The 21325-nt window shown below is 49.9% G+C and overlaps 2 protein-coding genes across 4 annotated transcripts in view; one reads left to right on the top strand and one right to left on the bottom strand.

Annotated features, from left to right (window-relative positions):
* RGP1 (RGP1 partner of RAB6A GEF complex) overlaps positions 1 to 2444 on the bottom strand; it is a 96360-nt gene extending 93916 nt beyond the window's left edge. Inside the window, exon 1 of one of the 3 annotated variants that reach the window (XM_086960018.1) lies at positions 2260 to 2444. The gene's annotated coding sequence lies outside the window, so the exon portion shown is untranslated. Of the gene's footprint in view, positions 1 to 1141; positions 1456 to 2259 lie in introns of those variants that run through there. The other 2 variants (XM_086960015.1, XM_086960017.1) reach the window with 2 other exon arrangements.
* Positions 2445 to 3774: 1330 nt separating this feature from the next.
* The window catches only part of GBA2 (glucosylceramidase beta 2), a 228021-nt gene continuing 210470 nt past the window's right edge, over positions 3775 to 21325 (top strand). The window contains exon 1 of the mRNA XM_086960014.1: positions 3775 to 4368. Coding sequence (XP_086816140.1) covers positions 4196 to 4368 — 173 coding nt within the window. The 5' untranslated portion in view covers positions 3775 to 4195. The remainder of the gene's footprint in view (positions 4369 to 21325) is intronic.

Here is a 21325-nt window from a genome sequence, read left to right as displayed (position 1 = left end):
CAGGGAACGGGACACACGATACTACATGCTAGCTCAGACATACATATACTAATAACGCACAGGTTACTAGACACACGAGCATACAAAGGTAGAGGGAACAAATAGGATACTAAAGAGCATAAATACAGGGAACAGGATGACTTGGAATACTACACACCAGGATACTACATACAAGTGCAGACCTACAGGAAACAGGCACACACAGGAGACTACACACCAGGATAGTACAAACCAGCACAGACATACATGGACCGTGGACACACAGGATACTGCATACCAGGGTGAACATACTGGGAGTGTGGACACTCAGAGCACTGCAAACCAGCACAGACATACAGTGTGTGGACACAGAACTATAACAGCACAAACACGGGGTGTGAGGACACACAGGACACTACACACCAGTATAGACACACAGGATGCTGCACAACAGGGTGAATATACTGGGAGTGTGACACACAGCATACTGCACACCAGCACAGACACACAGTTTGTGGACACAGACAACTATAACAGCACAGACACCGGGTGTGAGGATACTGCACACCAGCATAGATATACGGGGAGGGGAACACACAGTATATTGCACAGCAGCTCAGACACACAGGGAGGCAGGTGGACCCACAGGATACTACATACAAGCTCAGACATACAGGGATGAAGGTGGACACACAGGATACTACATACAAGCTCAGACATGCAGGGAGGCTGGACACTGGATAAGCACACCAGTGCAGACATACAGAGAGGGTGGACACACAGGATAATGCACACTAGCTTAGACACACAGGATTGTGCATACTGGTGCAGAATTAGGTAGGAATGTAGACAAGGAGGGCACTGCACACCTGTGAGACACACAGGGAGGGTGGACACACAGCCTACTGCACACCAGCATAGACACACAGGATACTGCACAGCAGGGTGAACATACTGGGAGTGTGACACACAGCATACTGCACACCAGCACAGATATACGAGGAGGTGGACAGACATAGAGTGTAGACACACAGCCTACTGCACACCAATGTAGAGTTTGAAAACAGAACAGCAGCACAGACACACAGGATACTTACTGCACCCCAGCACAGACATGCAGAGATTGTGGTCACTGCGAGGCACCCTCCCCGCAGAACCCCACCTCCGGCCCCCGCAGCCCCTCACCTCAGGCCCCCGCAGAGCCCCTCTCGCCCGCAGGGAGCTGTGTTTACCCAGCGCAGATCTGTGCCACTGACACAGGAAGCGTGTGATTGGTTGGGAGGAATGTCCCGCCCCGGATTTGACGTCATCCGGAAAGACCCTCGGACAGGATTGTTTTGTTTGTGCATGCGGTGGTGACGTCAGGCAGAGGGGGGTGCGGCTTCATAGCAATGATATATCAGTTCAACTGTAGCTGATGGACGAGCGCGCGCGGTCACCGGCCTCTTATACCGGCTCTCCTGCGGCTTGTCCTTCACTTCCGGAGCGCAGATGGGCTCTTCCGGGGCAACAGACGGTGATGGTGTTGTCTTCCTAGGCCTATGGAGCGTCACTTCCGGGGCGGGTTATTACAGCCAGCCAATCAGTGTGCGCCTGTGCAGCGCTCCCACCTGCACCCTGTGTTCCCCTGCTCAGCCCCCTGCACTGGAAGGAGGGACCCCCACAGGAGCCTCACCACCGGAGCCTGGAGCTCAGCGCCCGCCAGCAGCAGTGGGGGGCTGCACCGGGCAGGGTGGAGAGGGGCCCGTACACAGGAGGAGAGCGGCCCAGGAGTGACGCGGGGAGAGGGGGCGGTGCAGGGGCAGGGAGGGTCCAGGGCACAGAGGGGCACCCACAGATCCACCCAGAGAGGCTGCAGGGGTGCTGACCGCTGCAGGCACAGGAGACTGACAGGCACAGGGGGGGGGGGGGCTGACAGGCACAGGAGACTGACAGGCACAGGGGGGGGCTGACAGGCACAGGAGAGGACTGACAGGCACAGGAGAGGACTGACAGGCACAGGGGGAGACTGACAGGCACAGGAGAGGTCTGACAGGCACAGGGGGAGACTGACAGGCACAGGGGGAGACTGACAGGCACAGGAGAGGACTGACAGGCACAGGAGACTGAGTGCGGGTGACCGCTCCTTGGGAACGTGAGGCCTGTGTCCCAGGGCGGGGGACAGAGGCTTGGTGCCCTCTCCTGACAGACGTGGATGCCACTGACCGCTTGCAGGGGGCATAAGTGGCAGCCACCGCTCAAGGGAGTCTGGCATCTCCCGGTTAAAGGCAGCTGACTTACCACTGCAGGTGTGAGACTCAGCCATCGTCAGAGGCTGTCACGGCATCCAGTGACAGAGGGTGAGACACAGCGTTAGTGGCCGCCACTGACAGCAGGGGAGCGAGGGGCAGAAAGAGAGCATCAGTCACTCAATGACGGGGCATGGCTGACCCCAGGGCCCGGAGAGGGACTGACCGTGGCCGAGGAGGGACTGCCTGCGAGTTGATGGGACTGCAAGCTTGTGACGAGGGGGAGGTGGTGACTGCCAGAGAGGGAAGTCCAATCCTGTCAACGACCGAGGATACACGCTGCAGCTGAAATACAATAAGATAGCGAAAGAGACATTGAGTGAGACGCCTGAGAGTGGTGAATGGTGAAAGACTGACACTTGCTCCTACTGGATGTAACAGTGCCTTAGAACCGGCGACTAAATATGCGCAAGAGACTGTCACCGACATAGAGTGACACTGACAGAGCCCTCGCTTAGTTTTGACAGATTGTGCGAAAGTGACAGGCATACTGATAAACAGCCCGACTTAGTGTAAAGCTGGGATGTGACATTGCGTGAAACACTGCTTGTGACAGTCAGTGCGTGAGAGACTAAGAAACGTTTGGGTGATTGGGTTAGAGAGTTGCAATAGCAGAGGGCGAGAGACGGTCTGTGCTGCATGCTGAGAGTCTATCAGTTGTGGAAAGATGTTCAATTACTGACAGCGAGTGACAGGCTGGCAGAAGCGTTGGGTCAGTATTGGGACAACATGGTGTGACACCAATGAGGAGGACGGCAAGCCTGCATATTTTCTCATGGTGTGATGTCATGGAGTAGAAACGGCTATAGACGCATGTACTGGTTACATTTTGACCTCCAAGCCAAGGAGGTAGAGGGTGCCCTTTCTACATGACATCTGGGGCTACCATAGAGAGCCCTCATAGGTAGGCCTACACCGCCGAGATTGGTGGGCCAGGACAGGCAACCTCCATGAGTAACGACCAGCCAGTTTAATGGACATCCACGAGGCATGTGAGGACGACGGTTGGACTTCTGACTGAAAGGCATTAAGATCACAGGAAGTCTGGGCGAGAGCAAGGGCTTAGTGCAGTAGATGGGTTTTGATACGAGGACCAGGCAATGAATACACCACCCCCCCTACTAATGGAACCTGTATTTGGGTGCTGCCCATCAGTCTCCGAAGCCCTGCTAGGTAGGCCTCTCTTGGTGCAATCATGATCCACTCTCTTGATTGGACAGATCTACAGTGATTGAGTTTGAAACTAGAGAACAGACGAGTGCTCACATGGGGAGAACGTTTTGTGATCTCATTCATCAGTTTGACTGCGTCGGTTCCGGTCAGAAAAGGCTGAACCAAGTCTAGCTCTCTGTATTATTCTCTAAAAACAACAGAGGTTGCCCAGTCTTACTGTCCCCTGTGGTCCGCTGTAGAAGGGTCTGGAGATGCACAGTATTCCTTCCAGAATTCATCATTCCACATCCCTTTGAAGTGAATTAAACTGACCTGCAGAACGTGATCTGGCAACGGTTGTGTGGTTGGACAATATATTATTTCTGATCAGGATCTGCCACTAGACATCAATTTCTGAGACAAGTGGTTCTACTGCTGGCGAGGGCACATCCAGAGTCTGCTTAGAACCTTGCACCTGGCTGGATGATCGCTCTTCTCCGCCCATTCCTTTCTTGTTTCATCTGAGACCTTGAGGCATGAGGCTCTGTAGAACTACCCTGTTGTACTCCGTTACCGTCGTACAGTTGTTGCGAGCTTCGGCTGGGCCACCCTGCACTATAGGCGTGACTTGGCCTATTTAATATTGACCTTTTTTAAGTCGTCTCTTCTCCCATGGTGAAAGATTTAAGTTGAAGAGCGCTCCTCCGGCTCGGAGTCTTGGAGGTTGGCAACAAAGGAGCAGAGGAAGGGGCCTTGTTGCTTTTTAGCACTGCACCATGGCCACAAGAAGCTTGATGGATTCGTATGAAGGGGTTGTGCAAGGACACAGAGTGCCAACCTTTGGCTGGAGGATCTGTTTGGACCATGACTTCGAGGAGAAGAGGAAACCATTTCAGGCTTCAAATGTCTCGCTGGTGAACAAGATTATCCATTTCCCCATGGGACTGCGGTAAGTGATGCACAAAGGCTCACTTATGGGTCTGAATTTAGTGTACAAGATTGTCCTGAAATAGCCAGATTTAAGGATATCCATATAAGATATATTTTTAAAAATAATCTACATTGAGTTCATTTATCTATGTAGTTATCCTAACAATATCGCATGGATTCTGCCTTATTAGACGTTCGTTGGACAACCCTTTAGCAAGTAATGTGATATGGCATATTGTACTGATATAATCTGGTTCCGATTTTTATGTTTTCCAACTGGTTCAAATTTTGATCAGGTCGTGGCCTGTACATTCTTTTAAGTGATTACACTTGCTCTAAGGCAGGTTGAGCTTGTGTGCTAAGAAGTAGCCACATTTGTAATGCAGCGTACATGTGCTTTTGATTGCAAGAACGTCGTCTCTGAAATTGTGCATCAGAAACTGACTGGACTATATAACCTCTCCACATAGCAAATGTACCGATCAACAATTTACGCTTTAATCACACACACAGACGCGGTACCGTGTATGCAGCAGCAATCTAAGCTGCCGACAGACACCCATAAAAAGCATCATGAATGGTACCAGTGGGGGCTCTCTCACATACTGATACACACACGAGGTACAGTACATGCAGCAACAATGCAAGCTTCTTACGGACACATGTAAGAGATAGTGAACCATGACAGTGGGCTCTGTCATCTACCTGTTCACACACATGGTACTGTCCATGAACCACCAATGCAAGTTCCCCCGAATACACCGTTTTTTTTTTACAGATACTTGTACATGTTCGGCAGCAGTAAAACATTCATTTACATAGATGGATCGGGCTCAGCAAAAGTAGCACCATTGCAAGCTTCTTACAGGCACGTGCAAAGTACTCAAGGGCTCTTGTCAGACATGCACGCCCACACACTCCCCACCCCCTTCTCTCTAACAAATATACTCTCCTCAGTCTCTCCCCCATGCACGGGCAGCAGCGCTGCAAGCTTCCTTTACACATAGAAGAGGTTACAGCATGGGCAGCAGCAGCAGGGAGCATTCACTCACTCACACGGGCCGATAAGCAGCAGAAACAGCACACTCGCTAAGTCACGTCATCAAATATTTAATTTAAAAAAAGTGCTGTAGGCACAGAGAGAGTGGGCTTTGGGCCAGCCCCCTTCAGCCGTTGATTTTCATGTGTTTTTCTTGGTTTGTCATTGCTTGGAAGGCTGTGTATCAAGACCGTAGCACTTTATGGATGGTTACGTTGTCTCATTTATGAACCCTTTAAGTTTTCGTGATGTGGCATCAAGTAATACTTTTTGTGTCCTGGAGATATAAAATAAACTGTAGCTTGTAATTGAAACAATGTTGTGTTCTTTTGTTTTTGGATTGCTGACAAAACAACATTATGACTTTTTTTAGGGCGTACTTGCGGTTTGGATGCTTTAGCCTGCCATCAAGAGACAGTTCTGTTCACAGATTGCCTGTTTGCATTCTTTTTACTTTGCCATCTTGATAATATGTTGTAGGATCTGCACGTATTTTTGTATACTTGTAAAGTGAAGACATGTAGACGTAGACTTTCTGGAAGACGAAAACATGCTGGTGCTTTGTCAAAAGTATCTTCAATGGAATATTTTGCTGAGTTTGCCTTTAAAGTTAACCAATTAGAAGATAAAGGTAATCTTCGAACTCCTTTTCATAGTGCTCATATTTGCGGGTACAGTCCAATTCTGCTAATGAGCTTCTGTATTAGTGTAGTTGAAGAGGGTGATTTATTATGATTTTTTTCTATTTTTGTATTTGTCTTTTTTTTTGTCTGAAAGGCAAATATAATTTGATCTTTCATTATGGCTGATCCGGATCCATTTTCTATGTTTGTTAGACATTCTAGACAGATACTTGCAGGCAAGTAATTACACAGGCTAGACTGTCTCATCTTGGCGTGTTGTACTCTGTCTCCTGCTGGAATCTTTTGTCTGTTGTTTCACCTGCCTCCTCGACTCATTCCACTCCCATCACCTGCAGCAGACACAGTCCTTACCCTGAATTCTCCTTCACCCTCCTTTTACCTTGCAACCCAGAAGGGTCCCCCTCCACTTTTTCAGACCTTGTATATTTGCTGACATCTAGACTGCCACCATCTCTTCCCAGTAGTGGCTCATTTGCAGCCATCTTGTCCTAGTCCTAGGATAATTTGGAATCTAGCCCCCCCTCACATATTCCCATCACATATTCCCCATCATGGAATGGTCGACCGGATCGGTGTTTTGTGAACTATAGCCCAAGTTAGTTTGAAGTCCGCCTACTTCATGTTTTGTTTGGAATGAAAAGGATATAATGCTAAAAACTAAGTCTGAATCCGCAGGTTGGTACCCTTATGTTGGGGGTAACAAACCAACGGTGTGTGACCACTCAATAATATAAAGTTCTTCCTAACAGATAGTATTGTAATGCCTCTATCACCAAACTCTCCTTTTCAATTGTGGAGTGCTTTGCGAGGCAGTAATTTGCTACTGAAGCATACAGTTGGTTTCAAGTTCTGTTCATCATCCTGTTGAGACATTACAGCAAAAAGTCTTATTCCGGTTGCTTCATTTTGAAACGCATAGTTTTCTCAGATTTGCAAGCAACCTGGTGATCTGTGTGGTCTTTAATATCTTTTCCAGATATTTTCCCCATGCGGAGCAAAAAACACAATTTACTCCAGATGTGTAGTCACATAGCCCTGAGTGTAGCTCCTGCTTCCTGCCTCTGTCCTCCGTAACTCAGTGAAGCGCCTGCACCATGTCCCTGTCCTCAGTAAACTCAGTGAAGTGCCTGCTTCCTGCCTGTATCCTCAGTAATTCAGTGAAGCGCCTGTACCCTGTCTCTGTCCTCAGTAACTCGGTGAATCGCCTGCTCCATGCCTCAGTAAACTTAGTAACGCGTCTGCTCCATGTCTCTGTCCTCAGTATCTCAGTGAAGCGTCTGTACCCTGTCCCTGTCCTCAGAAACTCATTGAAGTGCCTGTTTCCTCAGTAGCTCAGTGAACCGCCTTCTTCATGTTTCTGTCCTCAGTAGCTCAGTGAAGCGCCTGCTCCATGTCTCTGTCCTCAGTAGCTCAGTGAAGCGCCTGCTCCATGTCTCTGACCTCAGTAATTCAGTGAAGCGCCTGCTCCATGTCTCTGACCTCAGTAACTCAGTGAAGCGCCTGCTTCCCGCCTCTGTCCTCAGTACCTCAGTGAAGCGCCTGCTTCCCGCCTCTGTCCTCAGTACCTCAGTGAAGCACCTGCTTCCCGCCTCTGTCCTCAGTAACTCCGTGAAGTGCCTGCTCTATGCCTGTATCCTAAGTAACTCAGTGAAGCGCCTGCCCAATGTCCCTGTCTTCAGTAACTCAGTAAAGAACCTCCTACCTGCCTCTGCCCTCCGTAACTCAGTGAAGCGCCTGCCCCATGCCCCTGTCCTCAGTGAAGCGCCTACTTCCTGCCTCTGTCCTCCGTAACTCAGTGAAGCGCCTGCTCCATGTCCCTGTCCTCAGTAAACTCAGTGAGGCTCCTACCCCATGTCCCTGTCCTCAGTAAACTCAGTGAAGCGCCTGTTTTCTGTCTCTCCTCAGTAACTCAGTGAAGCGCCTGCTTCCTGGCTCTGTCCTCAGTAACTTAGTGAAGTGCCTGCTCTATGCCTGTATCCTCAGTAACTCAGTGAAGCGCCTGCCCCATGTCCCTGTCTTCAGTAAACTCAGTGAAGCGCCTCCTTCCTGCCTCTGTCCTCAGTAACTTAGTGAAGCTCCTCCATGTCTCTGTCCTCCGTAAACTCAATGAAGCGCCTCCATGTCTCTGTCCATAGTAAACTCAGTGAAGCGCCTACTTCCTGTCTGTCCTCAGTAAAGCTCCTGCTTCCTGCCTGTGTCCTCATTAACTCAGTGAAGCGCGTGCTTCCTGCCTGTGTCCTCATTAACTCAGTGAAGCGCCTGCTTCCTGCCTCTGTCCTCAGTAACTCAGTGAAGAACTTGCTTCCTGCCTCTGTCCTCAGTAACTCAATGAAGTGCCTGCTTCCTGCCTCTGTCCTCAGTAACTCAATGAAGCGCCTGCTTCCTGCTTCTCTCCTCAGTAACTCAATGAAGCTCCTGCTCCATGTCTCTGTCCTTAGTAACTCAGCGAAGTTCCTGCTTCTCTCCTCAGTAACTCAGTGAAGCGCCTGCTCCATGTCTCTGTCCTTAGTAACTCAGTGAAGCGCCTGCCCCATGTCCCTGTCCTCAGTAACTCAGTGAAGCGCCTGCTTCCTGCCTGTGTCCTCATTAGCTCAGTGAAGCACCTGCTTCCTGCCTCTGTCCTCAGTAAAGCGCCTGCTGTTTGCCTCTGTTCTCAGTAACTCAGTGAAGCGCCTGCTTCCTGCCTCTGTCCTCAGTAACTCGGTGAAGTGCCTGCTTCCCGCCTCTGTCCTCAGTAACTCAGTGAAGCGCCTGCCCCCTGATTCCTCCATGTTGGAGGCTGTCTGTCTCTGCCGAGGGCAGTTGCCCAGGCACCTTGGCTGGAATGTTGGTGTGGCTCCTCAAGGGCTGGTGGAGGACACCAGGTGAGCAGTCATTAATTGCACTCATTAACGGGCGGAAGGTAACATAACAGACGCTGCACACTTGAAGTTTCGGTGAGCAAGCATGCCTCTCATATGACTGTTGTTTAATTACAGGGCGAGTCCTGGAAGGAAGCACTGCTACTCTTCATTGTTTTAATCATATTTGGTTCTCTACTTGGCTCGCTGATGTAGGACATGTGATCCTTTGCTGAAGTGTTTAGGACAACCACCTATCTGTGTACACCAAACAAGTTTAGAAAAATGTTTATTCAAGAGGTGAAATACTGAATGTTTCTGCAGTTTGGTTCGTTGCTTATGCAAAATGACAAATACAGCATACTCCTCGGAGCCAACTCCAGTCAGAAGGTAACTTTACACAGCTCAGGGATTCACCAAGTGGGTGCAAGAGAATGCACGGCTGACATTTCTGAAATGATTCTTCAAAGCATACTACGTCCAGATAGGAAGTCCAGTGACCATGCATGGTCACAGGAAGCTAGTGAAAGTAGCACAGCTAGGAGGATGCGTGGTCTGACGTCATTCGTTTCTGAGCAGGTCACAGGAAGCCAGTGAAAAGAGCATAGCAAGGAGGACTCGTGGTCAGACATCATTCTTTTCTGAGCAGGTCACAGGGCGCCCGTGAAAAGAGCATAGCAAGGAGGACGCATGGTCCAACGTCATTCGTTTCTGAGCAGGTCACAGGGCGCCAGTGAAAAGAGCACAGCAACAGCAAGGAGGACGCGTGGTCCGACGTCATTCGTTTCTGAGCAGGTCACAGGGTGCCAGTGAAAAGAGCACAGCAACAGCAAGGAGGACGCGTGGACCGACGTCATTCGTTTCTGAGCAGGTCACAGGAAGCCAGTGAAAAGAGCATAGCAAGGAGGATGCATGGTCTGACGTCATTCGTTTCTGAGCAGGTCACAGGAAGCCAGTGAAAAGAGCATAGCAAGGAGGTCGCATGGTCTGACGTCATTAGTTTCTGAGCAGGTCACAGGAAGCCAGTGAAAAGAGCATAGCAAGGAGGACGCATGGTCTGACGTCATTCGTTTCTGAGCAGGTCACAGGAAGCCAGTGAAAAGAGCATAGCAAGGAGGACTCGTGGTCAGACGTCATTCTTTTCTGAGCCGGTCACAGGGCGCACGTGAAAAAAGCACATCAAGGAGGACGCATGGTCTGACGTCATTCGTTTCTGAGCAGGTCACAGGAAGCCAATGAAAAGAGCATAGCAAGGAGGACGCATGGTCCGACGTCATTAGTTTCTGAGCAGGTCACAGGAAGCCAGTGAAAAGAGCATAGCAAGGAGGACGCATGGTCTGACGTCATTCGTTTCTGAGCAGGTCACAGGGCGCCAGTGAAAAGAGCACAGCAACAGCAAGGAGGACGTGTGGTCCGACGTCATTAGTTTCTGAGCAGGTCACAGGAAGCCAGTGAAAAGAGCATAGCAAGGAGGACGCATGGTCTGACGTCATTCATTTCTGAGCAGGTCACAGGGCGCCAGTGAAAAGAGCATAGCAAGGAGGACGCATGGTCTGACGTCATTCGTTTCTGAGCAAGTCGCAGGGCGCCAGTGAAAAGAGCATAGCAAGGAGGACGCATGGTCTGACGTCATTCGTTTCTGAGCAGGTCACAGGGCGCCAGTGAAAAAAGCACAGCAAGGAGGACTCGTGGTCCGACGTCATTCGTTTCTGAGCAGGTCACAGGAAGCCAGTGAAAAGAGCATAGCTAGGAGGACACGTGGTCCGACGTCATTCGTTTCTGAGCAGGTCACAGGGCGCCAGTGAAAAGAGCACAGCAACAGCAAGGAGGACGCATGGTCTGACATCATTCGTTTCTGAGCAGGTCACAGGAAGCCAATGAAAAGAGCATAGCAAGGAGGACGCATGGTCTGACGTCATTCGTTTGTGAGCAGGTCACAGGAAGCCAATGAAAAGAGCATAGCAAGGAGGACGCATGGTCTGACGTCATTTGTTTCTGAGCAGGTCACAGGGCGTCAGTGAAAAGAGCACAGCAAGGAGGACTCATTGTCTGACATCATTCGTTTCTGAGCAGGTCATAGGGCGCCAGTGAAAAGAGCACAGCAACAGCAACAGCAAGGAGGATGCATGGTCCGACATCATTCGTTTCTGAGCAGGTCACAGGAAGCCAGTGAAAAGAGCATAGCAAGGAGGACGCATGGTCTGACGTCATTCGTTTCTGAGCAGGTCACAGGGCGCCAGTGAAAAGAGCATAGCAAGGAGGACTCGTGGTCCGACGTCATTCGTTTCTGAGCAGGTCACAGGAAGCCAGTGAAAAGAGCATAGCAAGGAGGATGCATGGTCCGACATCATTCGTTTCTGAGCAGGTCACAGGGCGCCAGTGAAAAGAGCATAGCAAGGAGGACGCATGGTCTGACGTCATTCGTTTCTGAGCAGGTCACAGGGCGCCAGTGAAAAGAGCACAGCAACAGCAAGGAGGACGCGTGGTCCGACGCCATTCGTTTCTGAGCACGTCACAGGAAGCCAGTGAAAAGAGCATAGCAAGGAGGACTCGTGGTCAGACGTCATTCTTTTCTGAGCCGGTCACAGGGCGCACGTGAAAAGAGCACAGCAATGGGGACGCATGGTCTGACGTCATTCGTTTCTGAGCAGGTCACAGGAAGCCAGTGAAAAGAGCATAGCAAGGAGGACGTATGGTCTGACGTAATTTGTTTCTGAGCAGGTCACAGGGCGCCAGTGAAAAGAGCACAGCAACAGCAAGGAGGACGTGTGGTCTGACGTCATTCGTTTCTGAGCAAGTCACAGGGCGCCAGTGAAAAGAGCATAGCAAGGAGGACGCATGGTCTGACGTCATTCGTTTCTGAGCAGGTCACAGGAAGCCAGTGAAAAGAGCATAGCTAAGAGGACACGTGGTCCGACGTCATTCGTTTCTGAGCAGGTCACAGGGCGCCAGTGAAAAGAGCACAGCAACAGCAAGGAGGACGCATGGTCTGACGTCATTCGTTTCTGAGCAGGTCACAGGAAGCCAATGAAAAGAGCATAGCAAGGAGGACGCATGGTCTGACGTCATTCGTTGGGCGCTATTGGACGAGCGCTCTAGTCGCTCTACATAAACGGTCAGTCATGTTTCCGCGCAGCGGACGCGGGCAGCGGACGCGCCGGACTTGCGCCGGAGGTTCGCCAGAGGTAAGCCCGTTTGCGCCCGTTCGCGCTCGGTCGGGCTCAGGGACCAGACCCTCTGGCCAATCTCCCAGCTGCTCACAGACATACTCCCGCCTGGCTCTCCTTGCTCTGAGAAGTGTCTTGCTGTCCCCTTGCACCCATTCTATAAATCTTGCGACGGATCGTCCCCTCTGTCAATACTGCCCGTTTAGAACCACGGAAGCGGATACTAATACTACTAATTCAGAAGGCACCCTGAAAATGGCTTTGGTCAATTGCCGCTCATTACCCAAACATGCTACTGAAATCTTCTTGTTAATTCAAGATCTTGGACTTGACATTCTTTTTTTAACTGAAACGTGGTTGGGATCCACGTCCGGCCCAGACATTGTTCAGGCCCTTCCTCCTGGATATCTGATCCAACATAGGGACAGACAACTCAAAGTTGGAGGAGGGATAGCCATAGTATACAGGGAGCACTTAATCTGTCATATGATCGACAGCTTCATCCCTGACTGTGAAAGTGCACAATTCGCCATCACTTTATCCCCAGAAGTGTCATTTTCTGGACTTCTGATTTACCGTCCCCCTGGCGCTATTGGACAATTTCCGAAAGGAATCATTGAATCAACCATAGAGTTAGCTAGCAGGGTCTCAAATTTTATAGTACTAGGAGACCTGAATCTTCATTTTAATAATCCCTCAGACACCACTGCCACAGAATTAACTAAAGATCTTGCGGCATGTGAACTAAATCTGATAGTCTCACACCCTACCCACTCTAAAGGGAACCTTCTAGACCCAATATTTTCCAATATTGTGGACTTAACATCAGTAGAGCCATACCCCACCCCTTGGACAGATCATATGGTCATCCCCTTCATATGGAATATGCCCGCACCCGGTCCAACAGAACCACCCAGTAAAATTTTGAGTAGGCGGTGGACGAAATTAAAAATGAACGAATGGGCAGAGGCACTGAATACAAGCGAACCTCAGGCCAATCAGGACATTGACAGGGCTAACCTGGACTTTAACCAATGGATTGAATCATCATTGGACAGGGTGCTTCCTAAAACAAACATCTCCAAAAAGAAAGCCTCCACTAAACAACCTTGGTACACTTCTGAGCTAAGGTCCCTAAAACAAGAATGTAAACGGTTGGAGAGACAGTGGAGGAAACACTTTGTGGAAGAGAAAAAAACTAAATACAAACTCTCTCTAAAAAAATATAAATCTGCTCTTAACGTGGCCAAATCCATCTTTTATGCAGAAAAAATAGAGATTTCAGCCAACGCCCCAAGAGAGATGTTCAAGATAGCTAAATCCCTGTTGAAAGCCCCTGACCCGCCATCTTCACCACTCTGTACGGAGGAGGCAGATGCTCAATGCACCAATCTGGCGAATTTCTTTGCTGAAAAAATTCAAAAGATCCTCCTGTCCCTCCCTCCTCTTCCTCCTGAAGAACCTATCCTCCCTTTGCCAGATGATACAGATATTATTCTGCCCTGTCTCCCTTCCTTTTCCCCCCTTAGTACGGAATTGCTGCCCACGCTTTTCAACTCTGTAAAAAGCGGTTCTCCGCTAGACCCTGCCCCTATGAATATTCTAAAGTTAGCCTTGCCCAACATCAGCACACACATCATCCATCTAGTTAACACCTCATTTGAATTAGGAAGGGTACCCCAAGACTGGAAATTGGCAATGGTCAAGGCCTTGTTAAAAAAGCCCCATCTCGACCCCCAGGACTTTTCCAATTATCGTCCCATCTCCCTGCTCCCTGGCATTAGTAAACTTGCAGAGAAATGGGTAAATAAACAACTAGCATCCTTTCTGGAGACCCATAACCTGCTTCATTCAACCCAAACTGGGTTTCGGAAGGGACAGGGTACGGAGACAGCACTGCTGAGGGTGGTAGAGGATTCCAGGAGGATTCTGGACGCAGGTGGCAGCGCGGCCATTATCCTCCTGGACCTCAGTGCCGCTTTCGACACGGTGAACCACCGTGTCCTCCTGTCTCGTCTTAAAAAACTGGGCGTCAAAGACAGGGCACTCATGTGGCTGGAGTCCTTCCTGGGTGACAGATCCTTTAAGGTCTTTACAGAAAATAGCTGTTCTCCATCAATGCCATTACAGTGTGGGGTGCCACAGGGCTCCTCCCTTAGCCCCACACTGTTTAATGTTTATATGGCGCCCCTGGCAGAAGTAGTTGCCCCCTTTGGGATCCAACTGGTAAGCTATGCTGACGACACCCAGCTAGTTGTTTCTCTTAATCAGTTGGAATCCTCCCCCTCCAGGCTCTGTCATTGCCTGGAGGCAGTAGCAAACTGGATGGACCTGTCCCACCTGAAATTGAATGGAGGTAAAACGGAGCTGATGCTTCTAGGAAAACGAGCCACATTTGACAACTCGATACACTGGCCCTCTTGTATGGGTCCAGGACCCACTCCAAAGACCGAGATAAAGAGTCTCGGCTTCTGGTTGGACGCAGAGTTGTCATTTAAGACCCAGGCTAGGAAAACAGTAGCCACCTGCTTCGGACTGCTGAAAACAATCCGGAAAATCCTTCCTCAGTTACCCGAGGCAGCAAAGAAAACCATTGTCCAGTCCCTTGTCCTATCCAGGTTGGATTATGGAAATGCGCTCTATCTTGGAGCCCCCGTGTCGGTTATTCGGCAACTTCAGGTTGTCCAGAATTCCGCAGCACGGCTGCTCACGGGCACGAGTCATCGTACATCAGCCAGGCCCGCACTCCGCACCTTGCATTGGCTCCCCATAAAGGAGCGAATCTATTTCAAGACCCTCTGCACGGTCCATAAAACACTCTATGGGAGTGGCCCCCCCATTCTAGAGGATATGATCAGACCCTACAACCCTACCAGGAATCTTCGCTCGAACCAACAAAACTTGCTGACAGTGCCTAGGATCAGGAGATCCCGCACTGGAGGTCGCCTGTTCTCGCACAACGCGGCTGGGCTGTGGAATGCTCTTCCTCCACCTCTTCGCCAAGAGCCTAACCTCCTTGTCTTTCGGAAAAAGTTAAAAACTCTTTTGTTTCCAAAAAACTAGTTAAAATGGTTCTCTATTTTTAATTCATCTCCGCTTGGTTAGTCTTAAGCGCTGGGATGCTCCCGAGTGGCCATGCGCTATAGAAGAGCCTTTTAATAATAATAATAATTCGTTTCTGAGCAAGTCACAGGAAGCCAATGAAAAGAGCATAGCAAGGAGGACGCATGGTCTGACGTCATTTGTTTCTGAGCAGGTCACAGGGCGTCAGTGAAAAGAGCACAGCAAGGAGGACTCGTTGTCTGACATCATTCGTTTCTGAGCAGGTCATAGGGCGCCAGTGAAAAGAGCACAGCAACAGCAAGGAGGACGCATGGTCCGACGTCATTCGTTTCTGAGCAGGTCACAGGAAGCCAGTGAAAAGAGCCTAGCAAGGAGGACGCATGGTCTGACGTCATTCGTTTCTGAGCAGGTCCCAGGGCGTCAGTGAAAAGAGCACAGCAAGGAGGACTCGTTGTCTGACATCATTCGTTTCTGAGCAGGTCATAGGGCGCCAGTGAAAAGAGCACAGCAACAGCAAGGAGGACGCATGGTCCGACGTCATTTGTTTCTGAGCAGGTCACAGGGCGCCAGTGAAAAGATCACAGCAACAGCAAGGAGGACGCATGGTCCGACATCATTAGTTTCTGAGCAGGTCACAGGAAGCCAGTGAAAAGAGCATAGCAAGGAGGACGCATGGTCTGACGTCATTCGTTTCTGAGCAGGTCACAGGGCGCCAGTGAAAAGAGCATAGCAAGGAGGACTCGTGGTCAGACGTCATTCGTTTCTGAGCGGGTCACAGGAAGCCAGTGAAAAGAGCACAGCAACAGCAAGGAGGACGCATGGTCCGACGTCATTCGTTTCTGAGCAGGTCACAGGAAGCCAGTGAAAAGAGCATAGCAAGGAGGACGCATGGTCTGACGTCATTCGTTTCTGAGCATGTCACATGGCGCCAGTGAAAAGAGCACAGCAAGGAGGACTCGTGGTCCGACGTCATTCGTTTCTGAGCGGGTCACAGGAAACCAGTGAAAAGAGCACAGCAACAGCAAGGAGGACGCATGGTCCGATGTCATTCGTTTCTGAGCAGGTCACAGGAAGCCAGTGAAAAGAGCATAGCAAGGAGGACGCATGGTCCGACGTCATTCGTTTCTGAGCAGGTCACAGGGCGTCAGTGAAAAGAGCACAGCAAGGAGGACTCTTGGTCAGACGTCATTCGTTTCTCAGCAGGTCACAGGGCGCCAGTGAAAAGAGCATAGCAAGGAGGACGCATGGTCCAACGTCATTCGTTTCTTAGCAGGTCACAAGAAGCCAGTGAAAAGAGCATAGCAAGGAGGACGCCTGGTCCGACGTCATTCGTTTCTGAGCAGTTCACAGGAAGCCAGTGAAAAGAGCATAGCTAGGAGGACTCGTGGTCAGACGTCATTAGTTTCTGAGCAGGTCACAGGAAGCCAGTGAAAAGAGCACAGCAACAGCAAGGAGGACGCATGGTCCGACGTCATTCGTTTGAACACTGGCCTGGCCACTGCATGAATGGAGGTTGCAGGAAGAGTCGCGAGTACTCCATTGCAAGGTACTAGGTCCCTCCTCTGGGAGGAACCAGGAAGGGGGGCGGTTACACCCCCTTTCCTTTGTCCAGCTCCTCGCCAGGCCTGGGTCTGGAAAGTCCCAGGACCGGTTTGGACTGGCTTATGCACGGGGACACCTTGTGTGCCCCGGGCATGTCTCAATCTATTCAGCCCTGTCCTACCCAATACACAAAACCCTGTCTGGGGTGGTGCTGGCACCTCCCAAGGCAGGAAACCCTTTGTCCAGGCCTTCCTCGCTGGAAGGACTCCCAGCAGCAGGAGGCCAGACTCGTGTCTGTGGTGGCAGCATCCATTTTGTGATGCTGAGGCTCTGGTTAACTTTAACCGGGGTTAAGGCTACACACATGTTGTGTCCCTCTAGAAGGGTGGAATGCTATCCCCGACGACAGAACTGTCGAGGGGATAGTATTCCAATTCGTATGACACCTTACTCGACATGTTTTGATAACGCCAAACCAAAGATAGCATATAACCGCGAGGATTATAATGCACTTAAGAGTATATGGTATGACAATATCCTGGAACAGCTTAGGGAGTGGTTCCCGACATCTGCAGACAGGCTCAGCTCATGCTAGAGCACCATCTCACATATTTCCAAGCACTCTACCTCCAGGATTGAAGAGACCTTCCATAGGAGTGGCTGATAGGAACATATGTGTCCAGTTTAAGGTTAGATATAGGGATACTATATCTAAGTAAGAGGTGATTACACCAACTTACCCCAGCTGAGTGATCAGCCAGTTGTGTCAAATATGGAGGCCAGGCCAGGGGTGGCACAATACATGCTGCAGCCCCTGGTAGGCCTTGGATGCACCTATGCCCTGGGTACCTAGGGTACACTGTTACAGGGGCCAATAAGGTGAACCAGTTCCAATTGTGTATGCACCAAAGGTACATGGAGTCCATTTTAAGGCGAGAGCAATTAGCCTGGGGCCCTGAATAGCAGGATCCCAGTCCAACTATGTCAAAAACCAGCTAAACACCAGGCAAAAAGTTTGGGGGTAACCATAGTCAGATATCCACCTTCCTACAGCAAGCATGGTCATCCTGCTTGCTCTGATCATGTCCAGGATGGATTATGTCAATGCCATCTATTCAGGGCTCCCTGCTAATCAAACCCTTACGCTGCAGTTGATTCAAAATCAAGCGGCCAGGCTGGCCTTTCAGCAACCAAGACACTGTCACACCAAACCACTTCTGAAGCAGTTATACTGGCTTTCAGTGACTCAGTGGTCCATGTTTAAGACTGGCTGTATGGTCTTCAACTCACTCTACGAGAAGAGCCCAAAATTCATACCTGCAAAGATCTCAAGGTACTTACCCAAACGGAATCTCAGTTCTGCCACAATGTTTATACTGACTATTCCAAGATTACAGCACAAGAGAACGTGTTGCTCCAGCTTTTCTGTACTTGGCCCTACTCTTTGGAATTCTTTGCCGATAGACATCAGACTAACATCTGAGTACACCAATTTCAGAAAATAACTGAAAACATGGTTGTTCACCCTAGCCTACTGTTAGTAATCCTTAGGAAGGTTCTCACTCCCCTCATAGCGCCAAGAGACCTTTTGGTATACGTCCGCTTAACAAATTCCCTAAACATAAACGGTGTCTGCAGTGACATGAGACAATATAGAGAAAAGAGTGCAGACTTGGCCTGGACAGGGAGTCGGAGCCGTGGGAGGAGGTGAGGAGCATGAGGGGGTCCACCATACATACTTTGAGCCGAGGTGAAGTGAGAGCTGGTCGCGGTGGCTGGTTATTGAGTCCACAGAAAGGGGACTGGCGTAGTTGTCCGTATAATGTATTGTTACCAGTGATTTGAAATATACATAGACTAGACTTTGGCTGCACCCAGAGGAGCATTAGGGTCTGAACTTATGCTGCTGGCAGTTTGGTGCATCATTCGACTACCAGGCACTGCTTCCATTGGATTGGACATTCTACACCTTAAAAGGACACGCAGTCCTATATCTCGCTGTCGTGTTCACTTCTTTATATCCTGCATATTCTACTATCTCTCTTGCATTTTTAAATCACAGAAGTCTCTTGGTGTCTGTGGAATGGCCCTTTTATGCTCTTTCTTGTATTATTAAACCACAGATGTCTCTCAGTGTCTGAGGAGTGTCTCTGTTACCTTCTCTCTTGTATTGTTAAATCACAGAAGTCTCTCAGTGTCTGAGGAGTGGCTCTGTTATGATCTCTCTTGTATTATTAACTCTCAGACATCTTACCGAGAGTGGCTCTGCTATCTCTCATATATTGGTAAATCACAGAATTTCTTGTGTTGTCCGAGGAGTGGCTCTGTTATGATCTTTCGTCTTTACACGAACAAGAGTTTGTGAGAATGTTTCCAGCCTTGGTGACAGATTAAGTGGTAGTTGCTGTATGATGGTAGGCACTAGTTTGAGCTTGTTGAGATCTATGGTTACTCTCCCTTGTGGAGTTTGAGGACATAGAAGTAGATTTCCAAGGCCAGTTTTTAGTCGCTCAGGTTCCCACTGAGGTCTGGTGCTACCAATGCAAGATGTTAATTCATGTTGATAGCAGGTCAGCAGCCTTTCTTATTTCTCACCCAGATGTACCTACTGAATCAAGTCGGAATTGTGTTTATTTCAGTTGGTTAAAGAACTGTATATCAGATGCTACATACATTCCGAAAACGGCTCCTTTCATTTCAAAGTTATTAACAAGCATTTGCAATGCAATAGGGCTCGCATTAGTAAAGTTTGAGGGATTAGTATTGTAAATGACAAATTTATTATTTGTTTTTGTTTTAAAATTTTGGAAATTAATAACTTTGTCATTTACAATGCTAATAGTGTTAACTTGTGGAAATGTGACACCTATAGCATTTGTAATGCAATATGTGTTGTCTTTATGTTAGACGGGACCTGGAGGGTCGGCCGAGGACAAGGGGAGAGGTCTCCGGGGAGAGCTGTCTCCAGCGATCGTACAGACGAGTAACTTCCCCCCCACAGATGTACACCACACAAAGATAAGGTTTAACGTTCTTTATAAGCAATCTTTAAGTACGGTAGAATGGTACAAGGAGGTCAGGACTCAGGGGTCCCCTCGATTCTAGTCTCTTGGATGGGAAAGGGGGTAGCGGGACAGTCTTGTTACCAATCTGGTAGGTGCGAGCAAAGGTGGGTAGCTCACAATCCTCGAGCTCGGTGTTTCCGGAGGTCGGGCCGCGGCAGCGCCAGCGCCAGCAGGTCCCGAGATGATCGTAGGTAGCAACGGTCCGCGGCAGCGCCAGCAGGTTCCGACGAAGGTGGTAGGTACAACGGTCCGCGGCAGCGCCAGCAGGTCCCGACGAGGATGAAGGTAGCAGAAGGCTGCGGCAGCGCCAGCAGGCAGGACGATAGTTCACAAGGCAGGGCTGTGGCAGCGCCAACAGTCCGTCAAGGATGAGTTCTTCACGGTGTCTCTCGACTCCAGGATACAACTGCCTTCCTGCTCTGGAGCTGCCCAGTTATAGGTCTGGCGCCCTTTGATGTCCGGACCCTCGCACTTGGAGGTCGGGAGGTCCGGGATGAGGGAGTCCAGACACCCAGCAGGGGGGTGGAGCCAGCGCCCGGGGGAGCTGGGGGCGATCGGCACCTGGCGGGGGAGAGCCATCAACACTTCTTTCTCCCATTGACCTGCCAAGTGGTCCGTTCACCTCCTAGGTGGATGGTGGTGCCAGGATGTCGGGGCCTGGCCAGGCCCAGGGTTAGGGTCGAGTTGAGGCCACGCGGCCTCGTGGTGCAGGGTCCAAGATGGCGGCCGGGTCGGGCAAGGGAGTTGACAATGGCCCGGCCCCATGATGCGGAGATGTCCGGTGGCACGAGTCCCGTAGGGGACGAGGTGCGGGTTGCTTCTGTGGGTAGCACCTGGAGGGCCGGTGTCCGGGCCCTGGCATGCGGGGAGGGAGCGAGCCCGTCATGTGGCCTGTCCAACACTTTACAATACTTAGATGTATTCATATTAAAATTAGCAATGTTTTTGTTCAATATTTAATAGTTAAATTAAAGATATTGTAATATATAATGGCAATAGCTTAAACTTTTGCAAATAATTTGTGGAAGATTATGTTTATTGTTTTTTATAGTGATGAAAATACAAGAACAGAAGTGAAAGATTAAATTTTTTTGGTGACATTTTCAATAAATTTTGAAAAATTGAGAGAACATATTTGAATCAGTTGTTGTTGAATTGTTGCACATATTGATGCTTTGTTGGCTCCGAATGATGTTGTGGGTGTGCCGAGTGATGCTGTGGCGTTCAGTGAAGCTCTGGTAGCGTATATTGATGTTGTGGTGCCCCTGAGTGATGCTGAGTGGTGCTGTGGTGGTGCTGAGTGGTGCTGTGGTGAAAGTGTGCACTGCCGGCTGGTGGTGTGTGTGCCTGGTGGAAGCGTGCACTGACGGCTGGTGGTGTGTGTGCCTGGTGAAACTGTGCACTGACGATGTGGTTGTGCGTGTGGTTGTATGTGTGGTTGTATGTTGTATGGCGGGCGTGAAACTTAAAGTACGGCCGGCCGGAAAAAAATAATTAGGGGAGGAGAAGCCCTTTGATGTGGTGTCACGGCCTGGCGGCCGTGAAAAAATGCAATTAGGAGATGGGAAAGTGGTGAGGAGAGTGGTGTTGAGAGGGGAGAGTGGTGTTGAGAGGGG

Source organism: Lissotriton vulgaris, chromosome 3_1 (assembly GCF_964263255.1).
Source record: "Lissotriton vulgaris chromosome 3_1, aLisVul1.2, whole genome shotgun sequence".
In the NCBI taxonomy this organism is placed as follows: domain Eukaryota; kingdom Metazoa; phylum Chordata; class Amphibia; order Caudata; family Salamandridae; genus Lissotriton; species Lissotriton vulgaris.
The sequence above is the reverse complement of the archived record's forward strand: the minus strand, read 5'-3'. Positions and strand labels throughout refer to the sequence as shown.